The sequence below is a fragment of the Haliotis cracherodii genome, unplaced genomic scaffold, assembly GCF_022045235.1.
Source record: "Haliotis cracherodii isolate W230 unplaced genomic scaffold, xgHalCrac1.p SCAF_18, whole genome shotgun sequence".
Classification (NCBI taxonomy): domain Eukaryota; kingdom Metazoa; phylum Mollusca; class Gastropoda; order Lepetellida; family Haliotidae; genus Haliotis; species Haliotis cracherodii.
This window is the reverse complement of record NW_027266273.1, coordinates 2,243,176-2,263,202: the sequence shown is the minus strand read 5'-3', so window position 1 is coordinate 2,263,202 and position 20,027 is coordinate 2,243,176. Positions and strand designations below refer to the sequence as shown.

The 20,027-nt window shown below is 39.9% G+C and overlaps 1 protein-coding gene across 1 annotated transcript; it reads right to left on the bottom strand.

Annotated features, from left to right (window-relative positions):
* Positions 1 to 7,140: 7,140 nt before the first annotated feature.
* LOC139466110 (iron-sulfur cluster transfer protein NUBPL-like) lies at positions 7,141 to 19,424 on the bottom strand. Its single transcript, XM_071248132.1, has 10 exons — positions 19,306 to 19,424; positions 17,166 to 17,319; positions 16,420 to 16,454; positions 15,726 to 15,816; positions 15,341 to 15,380; positions 13,998 to 14,088; positions 12,649 to 12,742; positions 9,884 to 10,090; positions 9,089 to 9,171; positions 7,141 to 8,736 (listed from the first exon to the last, which is right to left on the bottom strand). The coding sequence occupies exons 1-10, from the start codon at positions 19,393 to 19,395 to the stop codon at positions 8,680 to 8,682; spliced, it is 942 nt and encodes a 313-aa protein (XP_071104233.1). The 5' UTR covers positions 19,396 to 19,424; the 3' UTR covers positions 7,141 to 8,679.
* Between the last annotated feature and the right edge of the window lie 603 nt (positions 19,425 to 20,027).

The window sequence follows — 20,027 nt, the reverse complement described above, 5'->3', positions numbered from 1 at the left end:
ACCTGCATCAATAAACATGGCTGCTGTCGTCTAAACTTCACCCCTGCGTTTTGTCTTCCGTCATCACCCTGAGCTACCATCCTTGGACAATATCTTTATTTGTATCTACAGCTGTTTATCACCCACCCTTATCAAATCACCCGTACCACGTATACATTCGTTGCATACTTGCAACTGGTAAACTATTATTCTTACTAAACTTCACTCATTAACACCTTTATCATCAAACTCAATCATATAATTCTGTCTAGTTAAGTTCGCAATAACATCTTTATCGTCAGCTTAATCAGTAAATGAGACTATCTGTAGTAGCTAGAATAGGTATAAATCCGGACGACAGACAGTCACAAATCATTCTGTGGCTGTCAAATAAACTGACTGTATATTCACCCAGGTAAGAACGTTACTATCTTGTACTATGTTAAATCTTAACTATATGCAATTACCCTTGGCAATAACTGCAAGTTTAATTGGTAATTGGTGAAGTGTCATTCTTGAGTGTATATCTTAGATATTCTCATGTTCTACTTCTGTGTATAGATTATGCCAATCACGTTAACTGTATTACGTTGTTTACCGTTTGGAATATGTATTGTGGCTTAACTGAATGTATCTTGTGTGAATGCCCACTCGGGTTATATATCAGTTAGAGTGTGTTGTATACTATATACAATCATATGTAAACTGTTGTATTACGTTGTGTACCTTGGAATATGTATCGCGACTAATGGTGTACATGTTTATATCTTGTGTAATGATTCCATGTCATGTTCATGTAATGTTCTTCACATTTATGTACTTCTATAACTGATTGTAAATCTCTAATAATTGAGTGTAAACATTCTATTGTTGACTGATTATATATATATAATTTATGTGGCTGTCTAATAAACTGACTGTTAATTCACTCAGGCCTTGTGTTGTTGTGTGGGTTGGTCGTGTACAGTTGCACCTCTGCTTAGCGAGCTGATCCCCAACTCTCGTTTTAATAGTATCATTAATTACGTGAAGTGGAAGACATTATATCTCAGAATAATGGAAGATCCCCGATAAGCATCATGTAATTCCCTGAAGTGAACTACGTATATCCAAATACATTTATACATTCTAAAATGATAGAGGGGAATTATGATGAATAAGAACCTTATCCCGAGTAGATACAATAATACAATTATGTATGTTTTACTGAACATGAGCATCATCCTGAGAAGATGCTGGAGCCTGTGTATCTTGTTTCTACTGTAAAACACATGGCTGAATATTTGTTTGTTTGTTGTTTAACGCCGCACTAATTGGGATACGATGACATGCATCAACAAAGTCAGCGAGCCTGACCACCAGATCCCGTTAGTCGCCTCTTACGACAAGCATGGGTTGCTGATGACCTATTCTACCCCGGTTCTTCACAGGTACATTGCTGAATGTACTCTCACCACACATACACGCGCGCGTGCACGTCGCTATGCATGTGCATTACTCTTAAACGCGACGCTAACCCCTCCCATTTTTGTGTATCTTTACTGCTTAAATGACATGTCATGATGTTTAATTTGCTTTCTCGTTTCATTGCAATATCGATTTAATAAGTAAACAACGTGAACCAGTGCGCGCTTTGCAGCCTACAAAAGTAAACTTAACAAAGGGGTTTATTGTGCACCTAGGTTTGTGGTACAGTTGTTGGCGACCAGTCGTGTTTGCTCATACTTGTGTGTAGATGGCTGTATTTGAACAGAGTGAAGACACAAGCATACTCCAACAGGTGAATAAATGCAGAGTGTGGCTAGAACACGAGTCCATTAATGATGTTGGATGAATGTCCTGACGAAAAAATGGACAGTTAAAAAATAAAATAAAATAAATAAAATAATGATAATAAAAATATCGCCTCCTCGTTCAAGCGAAAATATTGAATATCTTGAGGCACGTAGTCGAAATATATAATGCCTCTAACACAAACCCCAGACACCCCAATATTGATTGTCAGTCCCTCAGACGCTATCACCAAGCATGTACGATGTCGGGATTCCTGGAAAGAATGGGTCCCCAGCAATTCGTGCTTGACGTAAGTCGACGGTAGCGGATCCGGTAGTTACAATGTGTACCCTAGTTACCAACCACTGATTGGCCAACGACCCGAATGTTCAGACACAGCAGGAATATGGCTGACTTTGTTAAGTAAAATATGTCACCAGAGAGTGTGAGCCGCTAAACACGAATGATTCTGGTTGCTATTTCTTTTGTCTAAGCGAGTTTAACGCAGGCATGAACGGTATTTCAGTGTGCAGGTGAGTATATAAAAATGTACGCACCTGCCATATTCCCCGATAAGTTTGCTATGATTGCCATGTAAAAATACGCTTCGCGGTTTTATACAGTTTGTTACTGTTATAATTCGTTGCATGCAAAAATAAAAAGGAAAAACAATTCTTATAACAAAATCGACCCTTATCTGATATATTTACTCTATTTATCATCTTTCTTGACAAATTTGATAATTTCATACATAAATACTACGCCATACAAAAAAACAAACAAGTGTTTTTGTATGATTAAACAACTTAAACAACAGGAACAAAAAAATTTGATTTTCAAGCCATTTTCGTACTTTATGGGGCCTTTTACACAGGATGGCGACCTTTGTGCCTCCCGTGTGCCTCTCGTCGTTGGAGGCTCAAAGGAGGCAGAATGGTTGCCTAGGTCGTTCCAAGGTGGTACACATGAGGTTCAGACATCGCCATGGACCCCGTCAATTTTTGAACATGTTCAAAACAGTCACACAAAGGCCACTGAAGAGATTGGTTACATAGAAACACGATTTTCTGGGTTTAGGCGACCATTGAGCATCCTGGCCAGTTTTGATCGCTCAAAGGTGGCACAAAGGTCACTGCCCTGTGTAAATTGGCCTTGAGTGCTCTGGAGGACCACGCATGTGGAAGCCAGGAGCTGGTGTGCGAGTTGGGTTCAATGGGGGATTGCCTAAATGTCGGATCGGACCGGGCCAAGACTTGCCAAAGTTGTATTGGCCAATCACTCCATTATCGGCGACCATACCTAGATATTATTAATGCAACACATTAATGAACAATCACCCCTCAAACATGTGCAACATAATTAGGTGATTCGGAGCAAATCGCTTGAAAACCAGAAAGTCGAGCTGTGTGTCAGTGTCGCTGAACTAGGTAACGTGTAAAAGAGCCATCGTTAAATAAAATAGGATTTGAAAATGTCAAATAGTTCTAGCTATCATGATACAAATTTCCATCTGTCGGCATAGCGTTAGAATACTGGTCCGTTTAAGTCATGCACTTATACCGTATTTTTGAAAATCTCTGTCAGAAGTGTTCAGAACTGTAACCTTTTGATCGAAATCCTATTCTTTTGTAAAAAAAATAACTTACGCATTTAGAGGACTCCCAATCTTAAATCCTTGGTAGAAAACGAATGCTTTGATGTATAAATGTTACAACTGTTAGGTGAATAGTAGACGTCACACATCGTTCGATCATTGTAATGGTCAGTTTACTGACCCGGAATATTGACATTTGTCATCAACAGGTGGTCAGGTACTGACCAGACCAGACAGTCTGTGTCTATGAAAACAAAATATTTGCCTTTATAGATCACAGACCCTTTCGTATGAAATTAGTCGTTTTTAAATGAAAGAAACGCAGGAAAGGATTATTCTAAATAATGAGATACTGGCAGGTTGCGTGGACTGGGCGAAACAGTTGTTGCTTCTAATTGTGACACTGTTAGTACACAATTTCATTACTTTCCCATTTACGAAATTAATATAATCTTGTATACCTTGTTTGATCACGTTGTAGTGTACGTTTTGCTGCTATTTTGCTGAATAAATTGTAACTTAAACTGTCTATTCCAACAACAGACAGACAGACAGTTTATGATGTCACGTGATGTACGATTAGATTTTAAATCTAGTTACACATTCCTCATTTTAAAGACATGTTTTAAGAATACAGAAACAGCATGGATCATATCAGGATTTTCAGAGTTTAGCATATTTATCATAAACTGACAGTCTTTAAAAATACCTTGCAACATGGGGAGAAATTTATACCTTAAATGGGAATACGTTTCTCATATAAGTAAGACATGGTATTCATCTTCTGCTTCTCCGGATGAACAGTTTGTACAAATAGAGCTCGCAATATCACCGTCTTTGGACCTGCGACATACATTTACATTAAAGTTGTGTAATGAAATTCGAAGTTTACAATAAGCTCTTATCAATTTTTTTTAATTTAAACAAGTTAAATATCTTTCAGTTTGAAACAATGATTTTACTTTGCTGTAATTGCTAAGATAAAGCGATTCAGAAATACTTTGGTGTCACTGTTGACAAAATATATCTTTTAGTCTTTGCTTAAATGAATAGAAAAATAACGGTGGATCTCCCACATCTTGGGAAGTCCATACATATGAAAAGCCACTAACAAATAATAGACTTCTCACATCTGAAACCCAATTATTTTTACTATTATCATCAAGTACTTTTACCATTTTGTAACACTGATCTGGGTATCTATCAGGCATCATTCTAAGTAATATAATCCAATACTTACTTACCCTTAATTGGCTGGCTACAAAAATATTACTACGGCCTGTTTCACCAAGGATTGCCTTGTTTGAGGCAAACTTACCGAGACCTAGAAAACATTTGAAATATGAAGTGTGAACTTTTCAATTGCAGCGTAGTACTTAGCACCCCATATTTCAGAACCATACAAGACTATAGACATAATTTTGCCTTAAGAAAAGGAACATGCTGTGAAAAATGACACACAACTATTTTTCTTGAATAAATTATAAAGAGACATAATGGCTTTCGACGCCTGTACAGCTAATTGTTTACATGCCATAGACCAGGACAATCTAGAGGAGAACATAGGACCTAAATACTCATAGTAAGTGACTACACTCAAAGCAGACAAACCAAGAAACCATTTTTCATGTTTTGCAACGATACCATCTTTTCTAAAAACTACAGCATTGGTTTTACTCAGATTTACTTCAAGACTCCATTTTGAACAGTAACTCTGTAACACATTTACGAAGTGAGGACAACATCAACAGCAAAGAGAAGGAGCATAATGTCCATTATTTCTTGTGTTACAAATATCTCATGTTGGCATCTATTTTGCAGCTCTATAGCAAGTTCATTTATGAAAAATATAAACCACAACGGACTTAAAACAGAACCTTGTCGTACACCGACGGATGTTGTAAAGCAGTCCGTACGTTCATTATTGACCTTTATATATGCGCTGACTGATGCATACATGTTTTTTAAAAGTACAGACATTTTACCATGACATCCTTTAGTAAAAACTAAATACATAATTTTTTTCCTATTAACATAGTCAAAAGCTTTTTTAAAAATTAATAATTACACAATAAAAGCGACCTCTGGTTTTGCACAAATATTTAGAACAAAGAGCTTGTAAAACAAACAAATTATCAACAGTAGAGTAGTTAGGTCGGAACCCTGCTTGAGACTAGGACAGTATATCATATACTTCCATCCATATTCTCAATTGTTTTTTCTATGATTGACGTGAGGATTTTTCCCATAACATATAGTAGTGAAATGCCTCTATAATTACTTGGTTCACAAACTGACCCAGATTTATATAATGAAATAATCATACTTATATAGTCTAAAATCTTATTGAACAATAACTTCAAGTATGGTGCAAAGAGATCCTTTGGTAGCTTAAAGAATTCAGGGGTATCCCATCTTCACCTGCGGACTTACCCGTATTCAGATTATTGATAGCGTCCGAGACCTCTCTTTCAGTGATCTCACCTGACAGGAGTACATCCGAAACGGGTAAATCATTTCAGTTATCACATGTATGAGAGAGCAGAAACTCCCCAACAACACAATCAAACTCATTATTATCAGTTCCTTGTAAGGGATTAAGAAGATCTCTAAAGTAAATCAGCCAGTCACTTGGAGATGTATAACTTCTCAGTGGACGTCTCTGTATGGGCTTTTTCACTGTCTTCCAAAACTGTTTACAATCACTGTGTTTAGCAGCGGTATTGATTTCTTCATTTAGATGTAAGTCGTAGTTAGGTTTCTTTTTGTTGCAACATTTTTTTGAAAACATCCGATATGTACTGCTTTAAGTTTGAAACACATTCAAAACTTCTAAATTTATTTAAAAGTCTTTATTTCCCAGACTTCAAAAACACGCACTCCTGTCCAAACCATGAAGGCTGATATCTATGTCTACATGAAGATCCTATAGAAACATCAGCAGCTGATTTTCCACAGTAGAGTATGATATCTCTGAGCTTACACACTGCACTTAAATTTTGATCAACCAACAATATATATTCTTCAAACATCACTTTACAAATATCTTCGCTGAGATACTAACATAAGAAGAAAACTGCTCTGGAGATAATTTATATTTAGGAACATAGGATAAATAAAAAACAAAAACAGTACCTTCCGTGTTCGTTACCAAACACTCCAACGTAGGCAGGGATCCATACGAATTTGAATTTTGTAGTGTGTGATAGTGTAATACTGCCACTGTTTCTTCATGGGTAATAAGTGAGTGATCAACCAACCGATTACTTGCGTTATTAAATTCTCTAAAAGCCTAGGCCAAATGGGAAGTAGGCCAATGGGGAGGACACCAATGAAAGAAGAGTAGTCAAAACACTGTCATTTCCTGCCCAGGACACTACCAACCTACAGGCTGTAAGGTCGTTGAGAAACTTTCTCATCAAAGAAAACACAGAGTCAAGACACTTTGTTTTCTACGAGGACTCTCGGTATGTAGACATAATTATAAGTTTATTACATTGTTGAAGATGCATTTTGATTCAAAGTCAACAAGTATTTGTCACAAAGTGACGAAATGCCCCCCGTCTGTATATACACCATAGTACCAAATATGAAGACGATCCAGCGATTAGTTCTTGAGATATGCGGCAACACCGTTTTCCAACTCCAAAAGCAGATTTGCCTGCTGTGACCTTGAAAATGGGGTCAAGGTCACCAAAACCGACTGGTGTCTGCGGAGTCTGTATATACACCATAGTTCCAAATATGAAGACAATCCAGCGATTAGTTCTTGAGATATCGCGGCAACACCGTTTTCCAACTCCAAAAGCAGATTTGCCTGCCGTGACCTTGAAAATGGGGTCAAGGTCACCAAAACCGACTGGTGTCTGCGGAGTCTGTATATACACCATAGTTCAAAAAAAAGAAGACAATCCGGTGTTGAGTTCTTGAGATATCGCAGCAACAAACAGGTGGGACGTACGTACGGACGGTCGTGAATACAATATCCCCCGCTGCGCGCTTTCGCGCGGACGGGGACAATTAATTGAGCAAAACTATACGTTTGTTGACATTTGAGATCTGCCGAGATATGTACGTTTTGTTTTATTATTCCGCTGATGCTGCAGTGAAGTTGAGTTGTGCCAGTTTACAGACAGTAGGTTAGAGATGAAGTAAAATGGGGTTTAATGTCGCGTCCAAGATTATTGCACTTATATAGAGACGTGCATGTGTGGCTGCTTGTACTAGTCCGGCTGCTTGTACTAGTCCGGACTGATGTCAATTCTTAGTGCTAGCACACAGAGATACCATGCCGCAGTGTAACATGAATACCCCACTCAGAATACTGACTCGGAGCCAACCAGTCCATGTTTTAGCTAAAGCCCGAAGTGATGCAGGTCTTTGACGTTACCACTTTGGTGACCCACGAGCATGGATATGGTGCTGACAAACATAGAACATAATCAGGGCAACCAATTATGGGAATTGAACACACGATCACAGCTTTCTGGGATATCTAATGATGCAACTCTACATAGCGAAGAATTATGTTGCCTTAAATGAATGGGACACCCATGCCTCTAGTTGTAATGAGGATGAGATTTAAGGAGCCCAAGTGATTTTTCCACTTCCACTAAGAACAATCAAAGTAACCAGTTTTTAAATAAGTTTGTTTTAAGTTGTCATAAACGAGCAGTTAAATGCAGAGATTGAGATTACCGTGTGTATTTTCTTGTAAACTAAGTCAGAAGTAGCAATCAGCTGTACACACGTTTCTCGGCATCTACTGGTGATTTGGTTAATATTTACTCAATAATATAATTTAAAGAATTTTGATAAAATGATCGAAAGAAACCCGCCTTATACACAGTGATATACTGTACCATCAGTCACACTGTAAGTTTACTGAAACCTTGATATTTTTCCAAAGAGATGGTTTATATCTCAGTCATATTCCATAGATTCCAGCTTCTCCTGATAGTCAAGCTACATTAGCAGCCTGTCCACAATCCGGTCAGTGTCAGGAAACCAGTGGCTGATTGCATCATCAACAATCCACATCTTTTGTACAATGACATACGACCAGCCAGATCACACATAGTAACCATCTACCCCTCTCCTACAAGCATGGATTACTGAAGACTCATCCTCCTAGAATCCCAACATGGAGTCTTGCTGCGACACAAAGAGATAAATGTATACAGATGAATAGATCCTGCTTCTTGGCTACATAGGCCTCTTGGATGTTGATGACCTGCACTTCACCCCGGACAACATGGGCTGATCATGGCACTACCCTCCACTGGTCTACACAGGTCCACTGTAAGCTTGCACAGACCCAGCATCAGGCTGACTCATGTATCCGCCAATTGCTCTACCACTCTCTTTGCTATAGATCTGTATGCCTCTGCCTGTAAAACACACCAAGTAGAGTCTGTATAGCCTTTCGCAACATTTCAATTACTCATTATTCAGACAGAGACAAACGGAACGACAAGGCCCTGCAGTGCTGTTCTGCATTAGTCACTGTATGTTCATGTATGTGATGCCAGCAGTAAATGAACCCTGGGCCCACTTGCACAACGTGATCTTAGCGCTAAGATGATTGTAACTCCCATACTTTAACATAGGCTTACGATAGTCTTAACGCTAAGATCGCTTTGAGCAAGTGGGCCCTGGTGTTATATTGGAATATCAGTACCTCATGCTAATGATTATTTCAATTTCCCAACCAGTGATCAAGTGATATTGTCAGGAACTTACCTGAGGACTGTCTGGTTCAGCTATCACAATTGGCTGTCCGGAGTCGGACAGCTCCCGGATGCGTCTGTGCAGTGGTATGTCACCTGTGGAAGATAAGTCACTCACTCACTTAACACACACAGCATATATGTTTACATGGTGCTTGCATATTGGCAACATTCATAGTCGATGTGTTATTTTTTGTTTGTTTAAAACTGATTGAGGTGCATGCCACGAGCCTGTTAATACTCCAGCTTGGAATCTGCCACAAGGAAATGTTAGTGTCAAGGTGAAATGGTGCTTAACATGGCATTCAAGTGTGTGTGTGTGTGTGTGTGTGTGTGTGTGTGTTAGTGTCAAGGTGAAATGGTGCTTAACATGGCATTCAAGTGTGTGTGTGTGTGTGTGTGTGTGTGTGTGTGTGTGTGTGTGTGTGTGTGTGTGTGTGTGTGTGTGTGTGTGTGTGTGTGTGATTGTTCTAGTCCACACTCTTGATGGTTTTATACAGCTAGCCCACTGAGATTCCATGCTGCAGTTGAACATGGACATCCCACTCAGACACATTATACTGTTTCATCCCCTTAATCATGTTAATGCCAAGAATGGTAACACACACTACCTTTCAGTGTCTACTGGTATGATGATCAAACCATCAAAATGAACCAGTTGGACTTAATTCATGTTACTATCAGCCATACTGTCCGCACAATCCCCATTGCACTGTGTAGTATTACAGGCTTGACAACATAGTCAGTAAGCATGGTCACAGATACTCAACTCTGAAGTTGTTGGACTACTAGTTGTCGGGATACTTACCAATAATGTCTAAGTTCATTTCTCTAGCGATTCCCTCCGCACCATCTTTCCCAAATATATGTTCTGGGTGTCCGCACTTCGGACAGACGAAGACACTCATGTTCTGCACCAGTCCCAGCACAGGGACGTCCACTTTCCGGAACATCTCCGCTCCGCGTCTGGCATCCTGCAGGGCTATGTCCTGTGGGGTTGTCACCACAACAGCACCTGTCCAACAGAGAACTGTCTTTGAAAATAGTAATAATTGGCCATTTGATTAGCAGAGGATCATATGGCAGTGTTTACATGACAGAAATGTGCGCCAGTATGCACAAATGTATAGAATGGATGCAGAGTAAACAGATATTGCGAGGGATGCACAATAATATCCATTGTACCAAATTCCTGATAAGAAACTTATAGGTTGTGTTATTAAACTAATATAGGGAATCAGAGTATCCCCCTTATTTATAAACTTATCCTGGCACAATAGTGTGCAATATTCCTTCTTGCTTCGATCATATAACAGCGTAGAACAATGAAAAATAATCACCAGAAGACACGTTCAGACCACCTCACTCCAAGCATGCTCCTGTACCACTCATCACTTTTTCCCACCATCCCCTGCAGACAGGTGACGAGTTGATCCGAAACTTCGAGGGGATGGACAGGCCGGCAGTCATGGCCTGTGGTGTCAGGATAAGTATAAAAATAAGGGGAACACTCTTGATTCCCTACATATTTCAACTTATCCCTCCACAACAGTATACAATTACCCCGCAGTAGGACTGCAGATTGGTTCAGCTGCTTATCCCCATTTGCGATTTAGTGGTTGTGCACAGACTAGACTAGACTGCCACTTTATCTCCAACACATGGGTTTGTTCAATTTCACTAGTCCGGTAATACATCAACACCATGCCTGGCTACAGGTAAGGCTTGGTCTGAAATTACATTGCAACTGGAGGTACTCAAAAGATTGGGAACAGTAGTTGCCCTCCGTACTGAGTTATGGCTAAAATTCCGTAGAAAGAAGAACAAACTGATTGGGGGGGCCTTGATCACAGTAGCTCCGTTCCCATCTTGTCAACAGTGAGGTGCGATGAGTTGCTGGGCGAAGACGAGAGGACCCAGCTGTTGGTCACCATCAACATCCTCAACAGACAGAACCTGGAGGGAGAAGTTGGCGAAAGAAGTGACGGTTTGCTAAAAGCAACCTCGGATGTTGTCTGTGAGGGAGCTGTTGGTGTGGCGTGCCATCGTGGATTGGTGGATCCAGTCCAACATAGGTATAAGCCTGAATAATGGTGGGACGCAACCAGAATGACAAAAGGCATTTATGTTGGCGCTGAAAGCGACTAGTTATGTCAATATCATGGTGTAGAGCATGAACTGGCCAGAGGGAGATGTCCTCTGTGTCCCCAGACCCAACAATGTTAGTCAGCAGGGCGACAGTGAACGTGCGATCTGACTGATCAGGCAATTGATTTTTGGAAATAAGCCAAATGTACATCCGCCTATGGGCCATGTCCAAACTTGATCTGGATGATGTCTAAAGCGTGAAGTTCACAGACATGTGCCATAGTGGCCAATGACAGGAGAAAGTAGACTAGAAGTCTGTTGCGAATGGAGTCGTCGCGAAAGTAGGATCCATATCATGTTGACAGCAATGAGTCTCGAAAGATAACCATATCTGGGATGGTGGTGTGTCTGACAGATAGCAATAGCTGACGCCATGGAGAAACCCCAGACAGTCCATGCGCTCTGCAAATGAACTACACTTGTAGATCCCGCCACTCTGGGCAAGAATCTAGATGTTCACTGTGGATGCCAGTTTCTGTAGAACTTGGGGAAGTAGCATCAGAGGTGGAAACAAAACACCACTTGATGGCGAGGGCGGCAAGACCACAAGCCAGAATGTCCAGTATCAGTGATATTAACGTCTGAAGCTGGTGGGTGTAGCGTGTGGGTGGCCAAACCACTGGCAAAACATCAAGAAATTATCTGGGGACAACTGCCACTCCATGGGGACTGACTGGGGCGAGATAGGGCAATGGCGAGAATGTTTGAGATGCCTAGAATGTTGCTTACTCTCATCTTCAACGGGAAGATGTCTATGGGATGGTAGAATGCGAATGTGAGATCCAGGAGACTCGGTGAGTGGATCCCAACAGATTGATGTAATGAGCCACCGTGACCTTGTCCATTGCTGTCATGAGGCAATTTCCCTGCAAGTTCAGCCATTGGCAGGGAAAGTACATGTGTGAGGAAGGTAAGTAGCTGTTTAATTATATTTATTGATAACTGCCAGGGACCCTAATAATGATACACTAAGGATGATCAAATTCAAATGACAAAAACTAATCCAATCGTAAATGTGTCCGTTCACCACAGGCGATGAAGGAAAAAGTGACGAGTAGTACAGGAGCATGCTGGGAGTGAGGTGATTGGAGGGTGTGTTCTGGTGATTTTATTACATTGTTCTACACTGTTATATGATCGATGCTAGAAGGAAAACTACATACTGTTGTGGAGGGATAAGTTAAAAATCTTACAGTACAATAGACAACACCGTTTCATTACCCTCCTGTGAAGACCCTTGACATTAATTATGGACTGTCGCTTTAACCCTTTGTTTTGTAGATCGAGGTAAAACCCTGATAGGGTATGACTTCATAACATGACAAAACACATCCTGTTTTCAGAGTGGAGCAAAAACCAAAGGATTCCCCTGATTAGTTTTGTAGCTTCAACCCAAAAGCTCCAGGGGCATGAGAACACTTGTACCTGAGACTGGGATGTTTTGGGATATGGACAACTGGGCGTCGCCCGTCCCCGGGGGCATGTCTATCACCAGATAGTCTAGGGGGCTCCATGACACCTGCAAGAACAATCATCAGGATCATTATGGTTGCGGTGGTACAAAACAATTAGGAGATAAACATACTATGTTTTCAATGTAGAGCTAGGTTACCTGTAGATTTAAACATGCTAAATTGAATTTGTAACCGAATTATATTTGTTAAATTCAGCGCAGTTAAATCTACAGGTAACCCTGCTCTACATTGAAAACACAGTATGCTATCTCCATTGTACCATGACTAAATAAAACCATACTCTTTGGTGCCAGTGAATATACTGAGTAAAGTGTTGAGGCCAGTGTTTTGAGTGGGTTGTAAATGTGAAATATGGATTCACCAACAACGGCCCTTAAACAAAATATGTTGCTGTATATTGTTTACACCGTTATACTTCACTCGAACATGTGACAGGCATTGAAGCATATTAACACAGCAGCTTGAAGAGCTAACATGAGGTGGGCATCCCTAAAGAAAACTAAAGCAAGCTTTGCAAAGCTTTTGCTCTACATCGAACCTCACCATTATAACGTCATGTAGCTCTCTGTGATGCAAAAGATATGACATCACAGTCATACATAGAAAAACGCCAAATTCCAAGCTCTCTGTTGTCGCCAAAACTTAAAATACATTCTCTATAATTTATTTCTATCGGGTTTTTTTGGCACAAAATGTATTGCCACATATCCTTTGAATTTTGTAGTGACCTTAACTTTGCTTTTTGTAACCTATAATTGTAGGTATAATCATTTAAATACGCCTACCAACTTTGACCGAAAAAAGTACTATGATTATTAGCTTCCGTGGTGATACGTCCGCCAAACCAGCTGTTTCAATCAGAGGGGGTTTATTGTGATTTAAAAGCCTCTGGTTGACCAATCAGAAGCGAGTAATTTCCAAATTCATGGTAGAATACAAAATAATGTCTACAGAACTTGAGGCAAATGTGAATAACTATGGATCACTTGACTATGGGTTAACTATGAGTCACAGTGCCCATTCACCCTCAACTCAAACCCACAAAGCAACCCCTCAAAAGCTTAACTGTAAAAATGTCAGGAGAAAGTCAAAATTGACACTGTATGTAGATCATGAATATATAACAAACTTGAATGGCATCATGTTGCAAGGTGAGTTGTTGCATGTTTCTTTTGGTACTTCAGTCTTACAAACGTGACCAAAGTATATTCTTTAGAGAACTAGTTTTAACTTAACGCTACCAGGCAACATGATCAAGATACAGTCTACAGAATGCTTGATGCAGAACACCGTACTCACTTGCCTGGTCAGTCTCTCAATGGCTGCCATCACCATGAGGCCCCTCCACACAATGGCTGCAGTCTCCTCCACCAGAAAACCCATGGACATACTGCAGAACAGACACAACTGATACGTAGATTTAACGGAGAGCTCTTATGTGTCATGGGAGAGGGCAGTCATTGTGTTACAGACATAGAAGTTCATTTGTTATAGAGTGAGTGGGTGAATGTTGTAAGCGAACCGTAGGCAATCAAGTTTGGACCAATCTTCCTGAGGCAAGGGAGTTAGTTAACTGACCGTAAAAGACCAGTTTCCACTCTTGTCGAGCTAGGCTGCAATTTCTAGGGTCAATTGTAGCGCTACCAGTAGCTATCATGAGTTATGTCCCTTCAATGTCCCTCATACTGACCAATCAGATTCCACCTTTCAAATCACTTCCAAACAAAATGGCGGTGCCCAGTCAAGACAAACTGATCAAGTTGATCAAAGAAAAATTTCAGATTCCCTGCCTCACAAACACCTAGTGCCAATCAGTCATGGCTCTGCAGGATGAAAGAGATATATTGGTTTTGATGAGGACGGGTAATGGCAAATCCATATCATATGAATGTGTGCCAGTTTTGTATGAAGGATTGAGTGTTCTCGTACTCACACAGCTGACTTCCATCATGGCAGGACAGTGCAAGAAGTCAAACAACCCGATATTCAGGGCAACTGGACATTTAAAGTCTGTCATGGAGGAAGCAGTCATTGTGTCATGGAGGAAGCAGTCACTGTGTCATTGAAGAAGCAGTCATTGTGTCATTGAGGAAGCAGTCATTGTGTCATTTAGAGAGTAGTCATGGAGAAGGCAGTCATTGTGTCATGGAAGAAGCAGTCATTGTGTCATGGAGGAAGCAGTCATTGTGTCATGGAAGAAGCAGTCATTGTGTCATGGAGGAAGCAATCATTGTGTCATTTAGAGAGTAGTCATGGAGGAAGCAGTCATTGTGTCATGGAGGAAGCAGTCATTGTGTCATGGAGGAAGCAGTCATTGTGTCATGTTGAAAATCAGTTATTTCCATTTCCAGCAGGCATTGTGACTTTCGATCTCTGTATCAATCTGCGTGAATGCCACGTATTGGTCTTGTTGGACCTACTATGCCTTGGACTCTCCACAATCTCTGGGTGCAGCAACACACAACACCTACACTACATCAGATGCCGTGACATACTATCTGCCAGGTCACAAATTGTGACCACTCAATCCCAACTTTTGTTGGTTTTTACACCAATCATGGAGTAACTGGAATCCACACTGAGAAAACACAAACGTTAATCTCATCGTCATCATCATACTATTATTATAATTATTATTATACCATTTTATTCCATAATTCACCAGTGGCCTCATCAGATTATCTGAAGAAAGAAGTAAGCCATGAATTATTATTTATGTTAATCAGGTAGGTTTTACAACACACATCTTGGTCTCTGATCATTTGTAGATAGGTTATAAATAATAGTCAAGAGTTTAACTAAAAATGTAATTGAATATATCGCTTGAACAGGACTAATGATTTAGGTATTTAACATACTACCTGCAGTCTGTGCAAAAAACATTGAAGTCTACTAGCCAGAACTTGGTTCTTGGCATCCTGTTCAGTAGATTTTAGTGTCATAATATGGAATATTATTAGATGAGCTAACTGGAACAGATTTTACTAGAATTGGGCTTTGACTAGCAGCTAATGTCGCAGTGTGTACCTGGAGTAAGCTCTGGCTCCCCTTGCAGGTTCATCAGCTTGGGTACTGACGGCCCATAGACATCAGCATCCAGCAAGCCAACATCCTTTAGCTGCAACACACATCACTGTCAAACATACATGTAAATAGACGCATACTAGAGCTGTCATCGATAGGAAACTAAAGTATCGACCTATCAACTCAAAAGTATCACGATATATATTGATTGATGATAAAAATAAATTATTCTGTATGTGAATAGGAAACAATTACCTATGTGGACCTGCAATTAATCAATTGCTTGATAAGAACTAGGCTGATCCATCACATGTCAGCGAGCCTGACCAGCGGATCTTGTTAGTTGCCTCTTACAACAAGCATACTCATCTCTTGTGGCAAGCATGGGTTGCTGAAGGCCTATTCTCTACCTGAATCTTCACGGGTTGCCCCGGGAATGTGTGTGAGTAAACATGACGAAAAGAAAGACTTACTGACACTGTAGACAAGGGACTAGACCATTACTTAATGTCAGCATAAAGAAATTATCAAAAACGGTTTCTGTGTAGCAAATGCATTGTATTTTCTGTATCCTTTCTATCATTGTCTATCATTCCTCCAACAAATATACATGACATTGTTTATACCAACAAAATGTAAAATAGGTTAATGTTTTTGAGTAATATATATGTACAGAAATGAAATGAAAATAGCTTACTGGTTCATTGGCTGCTAGGCCTAATGCAAGATTCACTGAAAAAGATGTGAAAAATATCTCTAGATCATGTTGCATTGAGCCATCATATGACATTAGCTTTAGACTTGGCCGCCCTCCCATTTAGCCAGTATTATTGCTAGCTGTGCAGTGTCCTGTTATCAATGTCAAAATGTCTACTTCATTAATATCACTGAAACAGTGATTCAAAGCACTGAGTGAGTTGCTTGTATATAGGGCCTGACATCTGTCCTAGACAAAACACAGAAGTGCATGTCATTTATTAGGTCAGGGATGATACACTTGCTGCTGTTTAATGAAGAGTTTGAAACTCTTTGCAATAGTGTGACAATGACATGGTCAAATGCAATATTAATTATATTGTTACCATGTCACTATATCAAGACAGAGAATTGAATTTTTACACAAATTAACTGTGCAAACACATGAGAATTGAAGTTTGAACACACTCTGCACCGTCTGAACCATAAAATAAAAATGAAGCATCAGAAATTGGAAAGACATTCTACCTGATAACATGGCTTTCACCCCTTTAAGAACTTTAAGAGCTGACAGATCTGGTACTGTTAAAAAATGCAAACATCCAGGTCACAACTATAAACGTTTGTCTTTTCTATCAGTTGCCATGGTTACCTATCAATGTACTAGTCATACAAAGCAGACATTGTGACCATTCTACCGATGAATATGTTGTTTTCCACCACCATCCACCCACTACCAAGCCTCACCTGCTGTTGTTGATTTTCCAACTCCTCCTTTTCCTGATGCAACAATGATAACATGTTTCACTCCATCAATCTGACGTTTCCGTGGCAACCCTCGAGCCATGTGCTCTCTTCTCATTTCCTCTGGTGACTTTTTAGTTGATGATGGAGAAATGCCCTGAAAATAGTGTGATCTTCACAATGACGACATGATAATGAATGAGAGTGGGTGGTTTAACGTTCTTTTTAGCACTGTTCCAACAATAATATGGCAGGGTACATCAGAAATGGGCTTCATACATTGTATCCACGTTGGGAGTTGAACCCATGAACTCTTTATTGTGACAAGAGAACGCTTAAACCACCAGGCTACCCCTCTGCCCTGTCAGCATGATTAGTGTGAAGACTTAGCAAGGCAAAACTAGTGGTTGACACTGATCTTACTACTGCAATAGAGAAAATGTGACCACTAGTTTAATAGTACTTATTTAACCTTCCACTAAAATACTAGCTTCTCATTGGTTAAGGAGCGGGAAATTATTTTCCATGTACCCCGCTGAGAATTCAATTGTAACACACCTTAAGTAACTTGCTTATCTCTCATAAGTATCATGGAGCTGAAATGAACCGATGGTTATCCAGATGCATTGGATAAAAGGAAGTAATCTGGTTCATTTGCCTGAATCAAAGCGTTTTACCAAGGGAAACTTCGGAAATATATTCGGGGAATGTATGAATTAATGTTGTGAGATAAATTTGTTGTCAACTGATCACTCGGGGCATATGGTGTGATGAACCCTGCGGCTCAGGGTCTATACAAGGTACAACACACCATAGACACCTCGAGACAGGTTGACAACTTATATTGTTATCATGTTTCACTTTTGGACCACTCAGATTCATGTAATTGTAAATAGTATTATTAGTAACATCAAGTTATCTAATTGGCCAGGGGACATCTTGTGAAAAACCTATACAAGTGGCCCCGCTGGCCTGTACGGGGATTATAACATCACAGTGTTTCATGATGTCATCTGCTTGTCATGACATAATTGAGCCTAATTCACATTTGAGAACCCAGTGGTGTTCACTGGGCAGATTTGGTATTGTCCTACAAACATAATTTGCTGAACATAAATCTCTGTACATGTGAACACATTATGATAAATTTGTTACTTTGGTGTCGTGGTGTACAAGCCCACACAGCTCGTAGAATCCTGTACACCCTACTTGTGACACATGTAACGCATCGAGTAACATGTTCCCATGACACCAACCTGATCTTGTTGAGGTCACAGACATATTATTGTATTTTAGGGCTGGGACAGACTAATTTGGGTACTTGGGTCGGGGGGTATGGAGTAGGGCAAGGCACCCACTGGACTCGTGGTTACTCATATGAGAGCTGCTATAGAATATGTAGCCACTATTTTCATTCAAGGATCAAAGGGCTAAGGATAGAGTTGGGAGTTACCTAATCCCAAACACCACTCACCCTAAGGATTGAAGAGGCATGTGCAAATATGTATTTTCCTATACTAAATCATTTTTCTTGTGACATATCTAATTTTTATGATACCATTGGGTGGTGAACAGATTCTATAATCGCACCAACACATGATATATTTTTTAATGACAATAACACTAAAACTCAATGTCTATACTACAAGTCGCTAATGTTCACATTTCTTTCAGACTATGCATGCATTCCTTCTGACTTGTATGTTTGTGTACTGATAAAGCTTCAATCAACTTCAGTGTATGCATGATCAGATCGTTCTATACGTGTATCTCAATGATATTTGCCAGGGATCCGGTACAACGGTTCCCAAACCGAAATTTTGTACCGAACTTCAGATTAATCATCCACATGGGACTACCAGTATTTATTCACCAGTCCCTTAGGTCATGCTGGAACTGAGGACGACCTTGCTGGTTATACATCCTTACTGTACTAAAGTTAAGAATTTAAGTTATATAACCTGCATGTATAACTAAAATCCCGCATAGAAACACGTGGATCTGGGGTGACCACAATTACCAGGAGTCAGGAGAGTATATTGTTTTGGTCCTCTTGTGTTACTCACAAGATTATATGACCACTTCTTTTAGTTCGTTTATGACTTTTCTTCAAGTAACGACGATGTGAAACTATGCTACTTACAAAGGGGTTGTCATGCGATGAAAATAATCTTATCCATGTGCTACAGGCATTCCTTCTCGTCGGACTGCTCCAAATCTTGCGAAACAACATTCTGTCAAACAACCACGTGTTGTTTGTTGTGGAGCTCTTCAGCCGTGGAGACGCGAAGTGAACAAATTGGAAAACGAAATTGAAATAAAACGGAAAATGGTTGATATTGGGATACCAATTAATGTCATCTCAGAGGAAACACTTATCTGATAATATCGCTAGCGACATAAACGTAGAGCAAATATCCTGAACTATAACATGTATACATTTTATTCAAATGACACAACATCATATCCAACAGACGAAGCGCTAGTAAAATCAGTGGTAAGGTGGTTCTAATTATTAGTCGAACTCGAACGTTGCGATAACATGAAGTTGTGCTGTCAGTGAAAGCTGTTTCAACACTTAAATTTTATACATATACCAAAAGTATTAACATTTCATTTCAACTAAGCACCCCCAAATTAGACGACTTAACGCGAACGTTACCCCACGGACCTATATATAACCAGTCCGTGGTTACCCGAATTTGAATTTGGCTCATACACATTAGCAAAAAGTAATATTCCTTCTATATGGCTTAAACATATTTTTATTTCATAGATGGAATCCTTATTGGTAAACAAGCAAAACATTTTCTATATAAATACCGCTCCAAGAAAAAAACAGATTACAGTTAGGTACTAGTGGAA

What these genes read in the sequence shown, in the direction of transcription:
- LOC139466110 (XM_071248132.1), bottom strand. Translation starts at nt 19,395, where the DNA reads ATGTTGTTTCGCAAGATTTGGAGCAGTCCGACGAGAAGGAATGCCTGT. An exon ending in TGGAAAATCAACAACAGCAG is followed by an intron (nt 16,455 to 17,165) that starts GTGAGGCTTGGT and finishes CATCTTTTTCAG; the next exon opens with TGAATCTTGCATTAGGCCTA. An exon ending in AATGAACTTAGACATTATTG is followed by an intron (nt 9,172 to 9,883) that starts GTAAGTATCCCG and finishes TATCTTCCACAG; the next exon opens with GTGACATACCACTGCACAGA.